Source organism: Archocentrus centrarchus, chromosome 7 (assembly GCF_007364275.1).
Source record: "Archocentrus centrarchus isolate MPI-CPG fArcCen1 chromosome 7, fArcCen1, whole genome shotgun sequence".
Lineage (NCBI taxonomy): Eukaryota > Metazoa > Chordata > Actinopteri > Cichliformes > Cichlidae > Archocentrus > Archocentrus centrarchus.
This window is the reverse complement of record NC_044352.1, coordinates 23,222,465-23,234,923: the sequence shown is the minus strand read 5'-3', so window position 1 is coordinate 23,234,923 and position 12,459 is coordinate 23,222,465. Positions and strand designations below refer to the sequence as shown.

Sequence of the window (12,459 nt, the reverse complement as noted above, 5' to 3'; positions counted from 1 at the left end):
ATCCTGGGTTCGAGGCAGGTTGGAGGCTTTTCTGTGCTGTATGTCCTCCCTGTGTGTCGTTGGTTCACTCCGGTTTCCTCCCACAGTCTAAAGACATGCATGTTAGGTTAACTGGTGATTCTAAATTGGCCATAGATATGCATGAGAGTGTGACTATTTGTCACTCTGTCCTGTGATAGACTGGTGACCTGTCCCGGGCGTACCCTGCTTCTCACCCTATATCATCTGGGATAATCTGCAGCCTTCCCACGACCTGGATTTGGATAAATAAAAGCAGATGAAGTGATGATATATAATTGTGCTCTTTGCTTTTTCGTTCAGCAGTATAGATTCCTTGGTAATAGTTAAAGCAAAAAGAACAAGACATAGTGAGGGGGACCATGGAATGCAGTAAGAGAAAGTTTGAGAGTGATGTATTTGCCGACCTGTCCTGCAAGGGTGGATAACCAGGAGACCTGGAAGTGATTATCTGTATTTGTAATGCAGCTGAACAAATGTCTGAATCCCATTTTGAACAGTTTTTGGTCATACCCTGTGGGGGAGAAAAGAGAAGTCTGTGTCACACATGTGTGACATTGTAGTAACCCACAGTGTTGCACTATAAACTGTATTATGTTGCACTCACTCTACTCTCTTTTCTCAGTCTTGAGCTGCAAGAGTTATTTTCTCTAACGTCTGGCATTTTCAAACTGCTTTATATGTTTTTTAATCTTGGCTGTGTGGCACAATAATGCTTCCACTGGAATAATTGGGAAAAATGAATGTCCAAATGGGAACATTCATGTGAATATCCACTCTAGTAAGAAAGACAAAATTAGGAAAGTCTGAGAAATGAGTCATACACAAAAACATGGCAGATGGAAGTGAGTAGTTAGGTGATAGTAGGAAAATATTGATTAATGCTGCAAATACTGCACAAATCAGTTTTTGCTACTGTAACATAACATTTGGTTGTAACCTTTAGCTGATGCCTGCGTAGAGTGTTTAGTTATCACTGTAGCTTTGTTGGCAGCTATAAAGTGGAAAGAGCCAACACTTCAAGCAATAAACCACAACATTCACCAAAACCAGATAACCCGAGGCTTGTTGGGTGGGTTGTTATTACAGTTACACACAACAGCCATGTTATTATCAAATTTTACTGAATTGATACATAGACTAGTGTTAGCTGAGGTGAAGCTGAGCAGTGCAACTGCATGTATTGGCCTCGACCCGTCAGTCAAATGCGTAATGCACTATTTGTGGTTCGGTGTTGCTGTCCGTTTGCATAGCTCTACAAAGGGAATCAGGCACATAGCCTGTAGCCCCATGGCAATGACACTGTGCTTATGCAGAATGCTGACTGGCTAAAAAGTTGGGTAGAAAATAAAAGGGAATGACAGTGAAGTTCACCATGAAGAGAAAGAAGCATGAAAAATGCATCAAAGATCAAAAAGGTTAGCCTTGTTTTAAACTCTCAGTTTCACGTCACCTCACAGTTCTACCAGATTAGAAGACTATCCCACATATGGGGAACATATGATCTGCATATTTTTGCCACTGCACACTAGTGATAGTACACTGCTACAAGAAAACTCTCTGCAGCACCTATGGGCAGGTCCAGGTTCAGCTTCACATTATTTTATTTTTACCTATAAGTGGATTTGGTCTGCAGTCATGAGTCATCCAATCACATGCATATTTTCAATCCAGATACATCAGACAAGAAGATAGGCACAGTACAAAATACTGAAAGATTTTGAGCGTCATGCAACCCACAAAGTAACAAAGCTCTGATTTATTCATCTGAGTAATGGCTGCTGGAACAAAGCTGTTTTTAAACCTTGTTCTACACTTTGGGACCAGAAATTGAAACTGAAACTCACTATACAAAGAGTGTGAGTCATCAAGAAAACCCAAACCAGCCAACCGCTGTGCAGTAACTGTCAGGTGTGCAGGAATGCCAGGTTCAACTGTGGTTCACCAATCAGCCTGTTAGACCACTTTACAGATAAATATCCAAACCACGACACCAAGAAGAAAGATAAATCAGGGAATAGTTTTGTGCTTTTTTTTGTATTTGTTTTCTTTGTGCTTTTTAAATGTACTTTCAAAAGTTTGTAGAGCAGTAAAAATGAGGTAAGGGCAGCACCACAGATGTTTACTTTGATAACACAAACATTATGTAGGAGGAGGTTATGGATAATAGGTACTGATTTGTAAATAACTGGACATGAATAACAACAGTGTATTTCTAATCAAGTAGGCAGCTCATTCTTTGTCTTGACTACACTTTCTTTAAAGATATAACTTGAAAAAAAGGCAGATGTGAAATGTAAAAGTGAGGTCAGAGGTCAAATGTGGCATGATATTTAAAATTTTTATGCGTTGCTCTCTATATAGTGACAGTGCGCACCACGCTCGTAAGAATCACAGTTTTTAAGTTATAAGGCTTTTTGTCAGTTTGCGCATAATAAATTGTTGACCTTGAAGACCTCGGTGGATGTTGAGGCAAAATTTTAACTTTACAAAGTTTCATCAAATTTCATTCAAAATATTTTGAGTGTGTTTACAGGCAGAATGACACTACCAAAAACAAAAACCCTCTAATAGAATAGAATAGAATGCCTTTATTGTCATTATACAGGATGTACAATGAGATTGGAGGGCCACTCCTGTTCAGTGCCATGCAACAGAAAATCAAACTCTCTAAAATAAAAATAAAAATATTATAATCTAGTATAATCAAGAAATATACAGAAAATAACAATGTATAAAATATACAAAAAATAGAATGTATAAAAATATATACCATATTTTCCGGAGTATAAGTCGCACTTTTTTTCATAGTTTGGCTGGGGGTGCGACCTATACTCCGGAGCGACGTATATGTGACATTTATAACACATGAACCAAAATACTCCAGCCACTTGACATCTCCGTGAACTGCAGCTTTAAGGCAGTCTTGCGTAACCTGTGGGCGCAGTGGATGATGGATGGAGAGCACAGCTTAATGGCAACTGGGAGAATGCGCCACCCAACTTTCCTGGAAGTCATTGGATGGATCAAGAAAACATGGGCTTCAGTGACAAACCATCCTGTTGGGATTCAGAAAGGCTGGAATAATTGGAACTGCAGCTGACGACGAGTCTGACTAACGCGACACAGAAGAGGAAGCGGCGCTTCGTCTACGGAGTGTACGGAATTGTTTAGAAGTGACACCGAGGACGAAGAATTCAATGGATTGATGGTTTGGTTAACTTGTTAGTATGTTCTTTATGCTATGGTTATCTGAATAACTTAATGTTACGTTAACATACCGAACACGTGTTCGTTGTGCGTAATGTAGCTGAATGTGCTACTTTAGCATAACGTAGGCGTAACCGTGTCCGTCCTGTTCTTTAATCCATTATTATTTTAAATTGCAGTTCAAGATGGAATTTCTGCTCTGGGTCTCGGATTCTATCAACCCCCCCCCCCCTCCCTCCCCCCAAAAAAGTGCGACTTATAGTCCAGTGCGACCTATATATGTTTTTTTCTTCTTTATTATGCATTTTTTGGCTGGTGCGACCTATACTCCAGAGCGACGTATAGTCCGAAAAATACGGTACATACATTGGTGCATCTGTACATTGTAAGAAAAGTAAATAAGTGTATACATATAATAATGAAGATGATGAATATTGCACTAGTGAATGAATACTGGATATTACACAATATAGGAATGTTGGATATTGTTCAGTATGAATAATCTAATATTGCATAGAGATGTGGGTGTTGCACAGTTAGAGTGGGTGAGTGTGAGAATTCAGGGTGGTGATTGCTCTGGCGAAGAAACTGTTCTTGAGTCTGTTTGTTCTGGCTTTGATGCACCTGTAGCGCCTGCCAGAGGGCAGCAGGTCAAACAGGTCAAAGGCAGGGTGTGAGCTGTCCTTGATGATGTTCCTGGCTCTGCTGATGCAGCGGGAGGTGTAGATGTCCATCAGGGAGGGGAGAGGGCAGCCAACGATTCTTTGTGCTGTCTTGACTACCCTCTGAAGCCTGACCCTGTCTGCCTCAGCGCAGCTGCCGTACCATACTGTGATACAGTACGTCAGCAGGCTCTCAATGGATGAGCGGTAGAAGGTCAGCAGCAGGTTTGAGTCCAAGTTGTTCTTCCTGAGGACCCTCAGGAAGTGAAGTCGCTGCTGAGCCTTCTTGATAACAGCTGTGATGTTATCTGACCAAGAGAGATCAGCAGAGATGAGGACACCAAGAAACCTGAAGGTGTGGACCCTCTCCACACGCTCGCCGTTGATGTAGAGGGGGGCTGGGTCAGTCCTGTGCTTCCTGAAGTCGATGATGATCTCTTTGGTTTTCATGGTGTTCAGTGCCAGGTTGTTCTCTGAACACCAGGCTGTCAACTTCAGGACCTCCTCTCTGTAAGCTGCCTCATCTCCCTTTGAGATAAGTCCGACCACTGTGGTGTCGTCAGCAAATTTGACGATGAGGTTGTTATTGTGGGCCGGACTGCAGTCATGGATGTAGAGGCAGTACAGGAGGGGGCTCAGCACACAGCCCTGTGGGGAGCCAGTGCTCAGTGTGCGGGTGGAGGAGAGATGGGGGCCAAGTCTCACAGTCTGGGGCCGGTTGGTTAAGAAGTCCTTGATCCAGGAACATGTGAGAGGGGGGAGGCCCAGGGTGTGCAGTTTGGTGGTGAGAATGTCCGGGATGATTGTGTTGAACGCTGAGCTGTAATCCACAAAGAGCATGCGAGCGTAGCTCTGCTGCTGCTCCAAGTGGCTCAACACAGAGTGGAGAGCTACAGCGATGGCGTCCTCTGTGGATCTGTTTGCACGATATGCAAACTGATGGGTGTCGAAAGTGGGGGGCAGATGGTCTTTGATGTGCTGGAGAACCAGCCTCTCAAAGCACTTCATGATTACCGGTGTGAGGGCCACAGGGCGGTAATCATTTAGGCTGGTGACAGATGACCTTTTGGGCACGGGGATGACTGTGGCTGTTTTTAGGCAGGGGGGGATGACTGCTTGGGCCAGGGAGAGGTTGAAAATCCTGGTGAGAATCAGGGTGAGCTGGTGGGCACACGCTCTGATCACCTTGCCAGGTACTCCGTCTGGTCCGGCAGCCTTCCTGGGGTTCACTGCCAGGAGCCCGCGCCGTACCTCATGCTCCTGGCCAGTGAGTGGGGTGCAGCCTGGTGGGGGGGGGCAGGACTGGAGCAGATGGGTGGTCCTGAGGCATCTCAAAGCGAGCAAAGAAACAGTTAAGTTCCTCTGCTAGTGACACACTCAGGTCTCCTGCAGTCACATCACAGCCTCTGAAGTTTGTGATGTTCTGAATGCCCTGCCACACCTCCCGTGTGTTATTGCTGGACAGATGGGACTCTATTCTCCTCCTGTAGTCCGTCTTGGCTTTTTTAATTCCTCTTTTCAGGTCAGCTCGAGCAGCACTGTACAGAGCTCTGTCGCCTGACCTGAAGGCAGCATCACGGGTTTTGAGGAGTGAACGGACCTGGCTGTTCATCCAGGGTTTCTGGTTAGGGAAAACCCGGATGTTTTTGCTGACAGTCACATTTCCGATACAGAACTTAATGTAGTCCAGTACCGTCCCTGTGAATGTTTCTAGGTCCTCATGTTCGAATAAGTCCCAGTCTGTGTATGCAAAGCAGTCCTGTAGGTCGGGGAGTGCGTTTTCAGGCCAGGTTGTAATGGTTTTTACAGTAGGCCTGGCTCTCCGTCTGAGGGGGGTGTATGCTGGGGTGAGCAGCAGGGAAAGATGGTCGGACTGGCCGAGGTGGGGGAGGGGTTTGGCTCTGTAAGCCTGCTTAATGTTGGAGTAAACATGGTCAAGAGTGTTCTCCCCTCTTGTAGAACATTTGACATGTTGGTGGAATTTCGGGAGTACAGTCTTTAAGTTGGCCTTGTTAAAGTCTCCCGCGATAATAAGAACACCGTCGGGGTGGACCCGCTGCTGTTCGTTAATGGCGGTCAGCAGGAGAGAGAGCGCCATGCTAACGTTAGCATCGGGAGCTATATACACAGCTGTGACGATCACTACTGTTAGCTCTCTGGGTAGAAAAAAAGGCCGACATCTTACAGACATGTACTCGAGGTCTGGGGAACAATGTTTGTCTATGATTGTTCCGTTGTTACACCAGTCCTCATGCACGTAAATACAGAGACCCCCTCCCCTGGTCTTACCGGAGTCCTTGGTCCGATCTCCGTGTAGAAGAGTGCGGCCTGCTAGCTGCACGCTAGCATCGGGAATCTGCAGGTTTAGCCAGGTCTCGGTGATAATCATTACACAGCAGTCACGAACATAGCGATTTCCAGCCAGCTCTAACTCTAGGTTGTCCGTTTTATTTACCATGGACCTGGCGTTGGAGAGATACAGGCTCGGCAGAGGAGGCCTGTGTGGTTGGCGTTTCAGCTTCAGCATGAAGCCGGACCTGCAGCCCCGCTTCTGCTTCCTCTCCCTCCGCCGTCGGCGGCGCCTTCCAGACCCGATAACAATACACGGAGCACCCGGCGGTCTCGCTATGTCGTCTGGGATGTTATGAGTGTAGTGAAAATCACTCAATACTGATATCTTGTGCCGGTAGCCAATGTCCACAAGATCCTGGCGTGTGTAGCAGTTGTTTGCAGAGACAAATGCACCAAAACTAACAAATATGAAATACAAAAAGTACAAAAAAGGGCACCGAAAGGAAGAGCCGTGAGCCGCTGCGTCTGTGCGCGCCGCCATCTTGCTTCACAGATAATAAAATTACAATAAAATAAAATCATCGTGCTTTTATGAATGTGGAAACAAGAACTCTTTCTCAGACATGAGAGTCGCCGACACCCTTATTTGCGCACAGCTTCACAGTTTGCTTTAATATTCAGCTTTGAACCAAGATATTTATAATATTGAACACATTCCACCGTGTAATCCTGAATGGATGTGACTTCTTGTATACGAGTGCATTTTCCAAATCAGTGATCATATTTTTTGCCTTAGATATGTTTAACATGAGGTTAGGATTCGTCACACCATTTAACAAAATCATGGAGGCTGGGCCGCGGCTGGTCTCATTATCCTGGAGCAGACTAACAATAACAGAGTCGTCTGCATACTGCATATGACCCCATTTTCAGAGCTGCAGTATAAATGGTAAGCAACAACACAGTGTCATGCTCCATGCTTAACTTTAAGTATACACTTTACACAGTTGTGTTATAAAAATGTTGTTGCCTGTTGTGTTCCGCTGACCGTGCATGGCAAAAATACTTCACATGATAAATAAAGAAGTTGTAGTAACATAGTTTTTCTATTAGGATGTTACGCTATTCTGAAAAATCTGATCTGTGTTTGCCAACATTAAGGATTGTTTAAAGAGAAACTAGCACCAGAACGCAGAAAAAACACTTACCTTGGAGCTTTATCTAAGCCAGCAGAGTATCACTGGATTTAGGAAGATCTGTATTCCCGTCTCCTTTATGCATCCATGACAGCAGCCTTCCCTTTTCAGTCTGACTTTCAACCTGTTCAACAAGTTATATAATCTCTGATGGCACAAAATTTGCACTGCAGTACTACACGTACATTAATAGAGCATCTCTTTCTTAGAACTACACACAATTATGAATTTTATGCAAGTTAATGATTCGGTATATTTACGGGTGCATTACTGAGAAAGTCTGTTCTGAGGTTTTGTTTACCCTGGCCAAAATCCAGGCTAGAAACCACACCAAGCATTGTAAAATCAGTGCTGACAGATTAAAACTGTGCCAACTCTCACCACATCTTTACTGTTTCCCTTCAGCTTTTTGATTCCGCAGTTCAATAGATTTCCTTTCTCCAGCCATTAACCCGTTCACCCACACACCATCTCTCCTCATATTATTTGCATGGATGAAGCAATCAGCAGAGGGGATTTCTAGGATTACACTAAATTGCTAACACAATACGGTCAGAGAAGTAGCTACAGAAATGTGATTGGATCCAACTGGAATGACAACAAAATCTCATCAAGAGCATCTGAATTGGTTGCCATGCTTGGGGGACCACCTGAGATGTGTGTCGCAATTTCATTTTGTTGGTAAATAAATAAATCTCTGACACCACCCTCTGCCTGCTAATCAGCATTATTCTTTGTGTTTCGACCATGGCAGCCCGGCAGAGGGGCAGATTCGTTTGCAATGGTTAATTTATTACCCGTCTTAATTTTTTAAAAGTTGCCCTGATGGCACTGCCAGCTTTTCTCACAAAAGCCGAGCAAAGGTTTGCGGTGGCCTTGTAACAACCAAAGATGGAGAACGTGTGAGGGTATCCGCACTGTTACTTCTGTTTCCATGGTAACAGCTGCTTGGCCGTTTTAGGAGCCAGGTTTCCCTAGGAGATGAAGATGGTGTGTGTGTGTCTGTGTGCCTGTAAGTGTATGTGTGCGTGTGTCTGTGCATGTGTGAAGAGAAAAAAAAAAAAAAAAAAAAGCATTTTTGCCAAGGCCGTCTGTGCAAGCCACAGAGGCCCCGATTTCAGCCCCGAAGGGCTGGATAGAAAATAGGGGTGGTCTGGTGAAACGCCACTGATGTGAAATGCTCTTTCTTCCCTTATAAAGGCATAAAGACTATAGAGTAGCTCCTCCCACTCAGCAGAGGGGAGGACAGACAGGGGGCATCTCTCAGACCACAGTTTGGGTGGATTTTACTGATATTTCTGACACCTTGTGTAATGAAACAAGAACAAAGGCAACATGTATTGTCCAATTAAATAGTATCCACTTTTAACAGATTTTCAAATATTTTAGAATTATAAATGTATCACTACAGTTTTAACCATTTTACATTTATGCCTACACGCTCTGTGTCATAGTGTAGGTTTTGGTCTGAAAAAAAATGGGGCATTCAGCATTGGATTCCTGTTGAAATCACATCAGTAAGGTGAAAATGATACAGGACTTTAAATAACATTTATGTGTTTTACCCTGGCCCGTAGTGCTGTTTATCTATATTGTTTGTGTGTGGGTGGCCCAGTTTTAGAGATATTGGCTGTAGAGTAACCAGGTCAAGCTTTCTGGAAAGAAACGCGGATGCTCTGTTTTTCTTTTTTTGGCACCTTAAACACCACAAGTTCTGTTGTATTCAAGAGACGGCTTACATGGCTACTCCCCAAATCTCCCACATCGGACAACTCACACCAAAACAATGTAAATGGACATATGTAATTTTGTGCTTTGGTTCAGTTGCCTCTTTAAACTCTAACCAGCAGATTCCACCTAAGTCTTACTCATCTCAGTATAAATCTGCATTTTTACACTTTATCCTCTCTCTTTTGTCTTTTGCAGCATGTGATGTTCATACAACCCGAGCCTGTACCTTTATGCTGTCCCACTCACTGCGCGTTCTTATATGTTTGCTTGTGTGTAACAGAAATTTGCCAAGGGCCAGACTCTGTTGGACATGGTGTGTGGCCATCTGAACCTGCTGGAGAGGGACTACTTTGGCTTGACTTTCCAGGACACAGACAACGCCAAGGTCAGACACACACACACACACACACACACACACACACACACACACACACACACACACACACACACACACACACACACACAGATATGCATAAGCACAGTAGGACATCTTACTTATATATTTATTTATTCACTTTTACATCTGTAACTCAAGCTCTGTAATGATCTCCAAATGTAGCTACAGTTAAACCAAACACAGACTTCATATACACACAGAGCATGTGCACACTGGGTGTTTATTACGCTCTTTATTTCCTGAAGGTCTAGCAGCTGATTTTTCATAGTAGCATTAACTCTAAATATAAAAAGCAGTTCAGCCTCCTCCAAGGTTCTCTGGTATTGCCAAGCTTTAAAATATAGAGCGTTAATTACATTTTATTACCACAGTGACCGTCAATGTGCGGGTTTAATTTAGGTTCTTTTGCGGATCATTTTCAAATGTTTCTTTGTGGCTGCTTTTCATAGATTATTTAGTGTTTTGCTTGGATTTTTGGCACTGACTTTTGAGCAAATGTCAATCAGTCCTTCAGCCCATTTAACTCCTGCTTCAATGGCTTCTCCAGGTGTTATAAAGCAGTGAGTCTCTGGTTGGCCTTTTAACTTTGCTTAACCACTTACAGCCTGAGAGTAGCACACATGGCCTTTAATATTTTAGAATGTGATTAGACGATATGGCCTTTTAAAAATAGTGCAGAGGGTCTCAGTTCACCATGAAAGCTCTAGTGACATTATGCAGACAGAGCTGAATTCAACTGGCATTTACAGGCCTTAATATTAATGCTTTCAATGTTTATTGAAGGCTTCATTGAGTTTCATGAATACAGTTGCATCTAACAAGGGAAAAGATTTATAAAAGGAAGAGCAATCAGTGAAGTACAGTTTTTAAAGGGCTCTTAAGCATGAATATGGAGGTCGGATTTCTCAAAGGGATTGTCTCTTTCTTTCTTTATCAGAATTGGCTGGATCCCTCTAAAGAGATTAAGAAGCAAATCCGGGGTAAGTGCAGCAGCCACACACATGTACTGTATACACATGTGCACACACATAGTCACAAATTCACACAGACATCCTTCACTAAACAACTTTGCTGGTGCTTCGTCCACAGTCGGTCCCTGGAATTTCGGGTTTGCTGTCAAGTTCTACCCTCCAGACCCATCTGTGCTCATTGAGGACATTACCAGGTAGGTCTGACTGTTTCTGTACAGCAGCTTGTCAATTCAAGTGCCAAATAAAACCACAAAAACAAACCCCCTTCACTCAGAAAAAAGTGTTTTGGTCAGTTTTAACTTCTCTTGAACCTTTGACCTTCACTGTACAGAATGATGTAACTAAAATCAGTGAAATTAGATCTGAAAGCATCTGAAAGGCCAGTTGTGGTCAAATTGGCAACTTACACAAGTATGAAACCTAATATCCAGTCGCTGTTCTGATGGTGGAATTGATGATAAGAGAGTCTTGTTTCGAGCTAAATCAGTGCGGTAACATATTCAAAAGACCTATACTAACCAGCTATTAAAGGACTGAGCCTGAGACTAGTTCCAGTGCTCGGTTCCTCCAGATATGTTCCAATTAGGTTGACACTTAGCTCTTGAAGAGAAGTGTCACCAGCATCTCTGCGTCCTCTGTTTCTTTAGGTACTATTTGTGCCTGCAGCTGAGGGATGACATCCTGTCTGGTCGTCTCCCGTGCTCATTTGTCACGCATGCCCTTCTGGGTTCCTACACAGTCCAGGCTGAACTGGGAGACTATGAGCCCGAGGAACACGGTCCAGACTACGTCAGCGAGTTCCACTTTGCCCCCAACCAGACACGCGAGCTGGAGGAGAGAGTGATGGAGCTGCACCGCAACTACAGGTCATAGAAAATACGGCTTCATTAGTAAACTGAATGCTGTTGTTTGTGTTCTGAGGAATTAATATGGATAATAAAAAGTGAAGGATCAGTTGTGGCATTTGCACTGTAGGGGAATGAGTCCAGCAGAAGCAGAGATGAACTTTCTAGAAAATGCCAAGAAGCTCTCAATGTATGGAGTGGACCTGCACCACGCTAAGGTACAGAGACACTCTCTGGATTGTTTCTCAGACTTTTTATCTATCAGTACCCCGTTTTATGTTCTTTGTGTATTTGTTTAATAGGATTCAGAGGGAATCGACATAATGCTCGGCGTGAGTGCCAACGGTCTGCTCATCTACCGAGATCGCCTCAGGATCAATCGGTTCGCCTGGCCAAAAATCCTCAAAATCTCCTATAAGAGAAGCAACTTTTACATCAAGATCCGCCCTGGAGAGGTTAATAGAAACAACTTTTATCTCTCTCTTTTTTTTTTTTTTTTTTTTTTTAGCATTTTGCTTGAAAGAACAGGAGTTCACAAATACTGCATGCACAAACCCACCAGAGCAGCCCCTTGTCACTCTGGCAGAACTGAGGGGAGTGAAATAAAGAATCATTTGGTAAAGAGCTAGTTTCACATTTCTATTTCATGGTTTCACAGTTGTTAAAATTACATCACTGCCTCTCTTGACTCGTCCAAAGCAGCGCAAATAGTCATTTCATGGTTTGATAAAAATTTTACTTCTGACAATACTACTTCAACTGCAGAGTATTTTATCAGGCATTATTTATAGACTTTAGAGATACTCGTCTTAAAGATTTGGCTGATAGGTCATGTTTTTATTCTTGTCCTTCTCTCTTTCTCGACTTTAGAGTGTGATTAGCCAGTCATGAGGATTTGCATTTTCATCAAGGATTTTACTTACAAGTGTATAACAGCCACGTTATGCTCGCTCTGGTTTTCAACTCCCTGAAGTTATTATGATTTCCCTTCATTCATCCTTTAGGCAGTACTTTATATCCACTGTTAAACTGACTTTGACATCTTCATAGTGAATACCAAGTCCATTCTGTGCATATACTTTGTTCTGCAGATGTATCCTCTTAAGTCAGCTGTCACTTTAAATTTGCCTCGAGGGT

The 12,459-nt window shown here is 43.3% G+C and overlaps 1 protein-coding gene across 1 annotated transcript in view; it reads left to right on the top strand.

Annotated features, from left to right (window-relative positions):
* Positions 1-12,459, top strand: part of LOC115782589 (band 4.1-like protein 1) — a 45,882-nt gene that overhangs the window by 20,962 nt on the left and 12,461 nt on the right. Inside the window, exons 4-9 of the mRNA XM_030732847.1 lie at positions 9,390-9,494; positions 10,444-10,486; positions 10,596-10,671; positions 11,125-11,343; positions 11,453-11,540; positions 11,625-11,777. Coding sequence (XP_030588707.1) covers positions 9,390-9,494; positions 10,444-10,486; positions 10,596-10,671; positions 11,125-11,343; positions 11,453-11,540; positions 11,625-11,777 — 684 coding nt within the window. The remainder of the gene's footprint in view (positions 1-9,389; positions 9,495-10,443; positions 10,487-10,595; positions 10,672-11,124; positions 11,344-11,452; positions 11,541-11,624; positions 11,778-12,459) is intronic.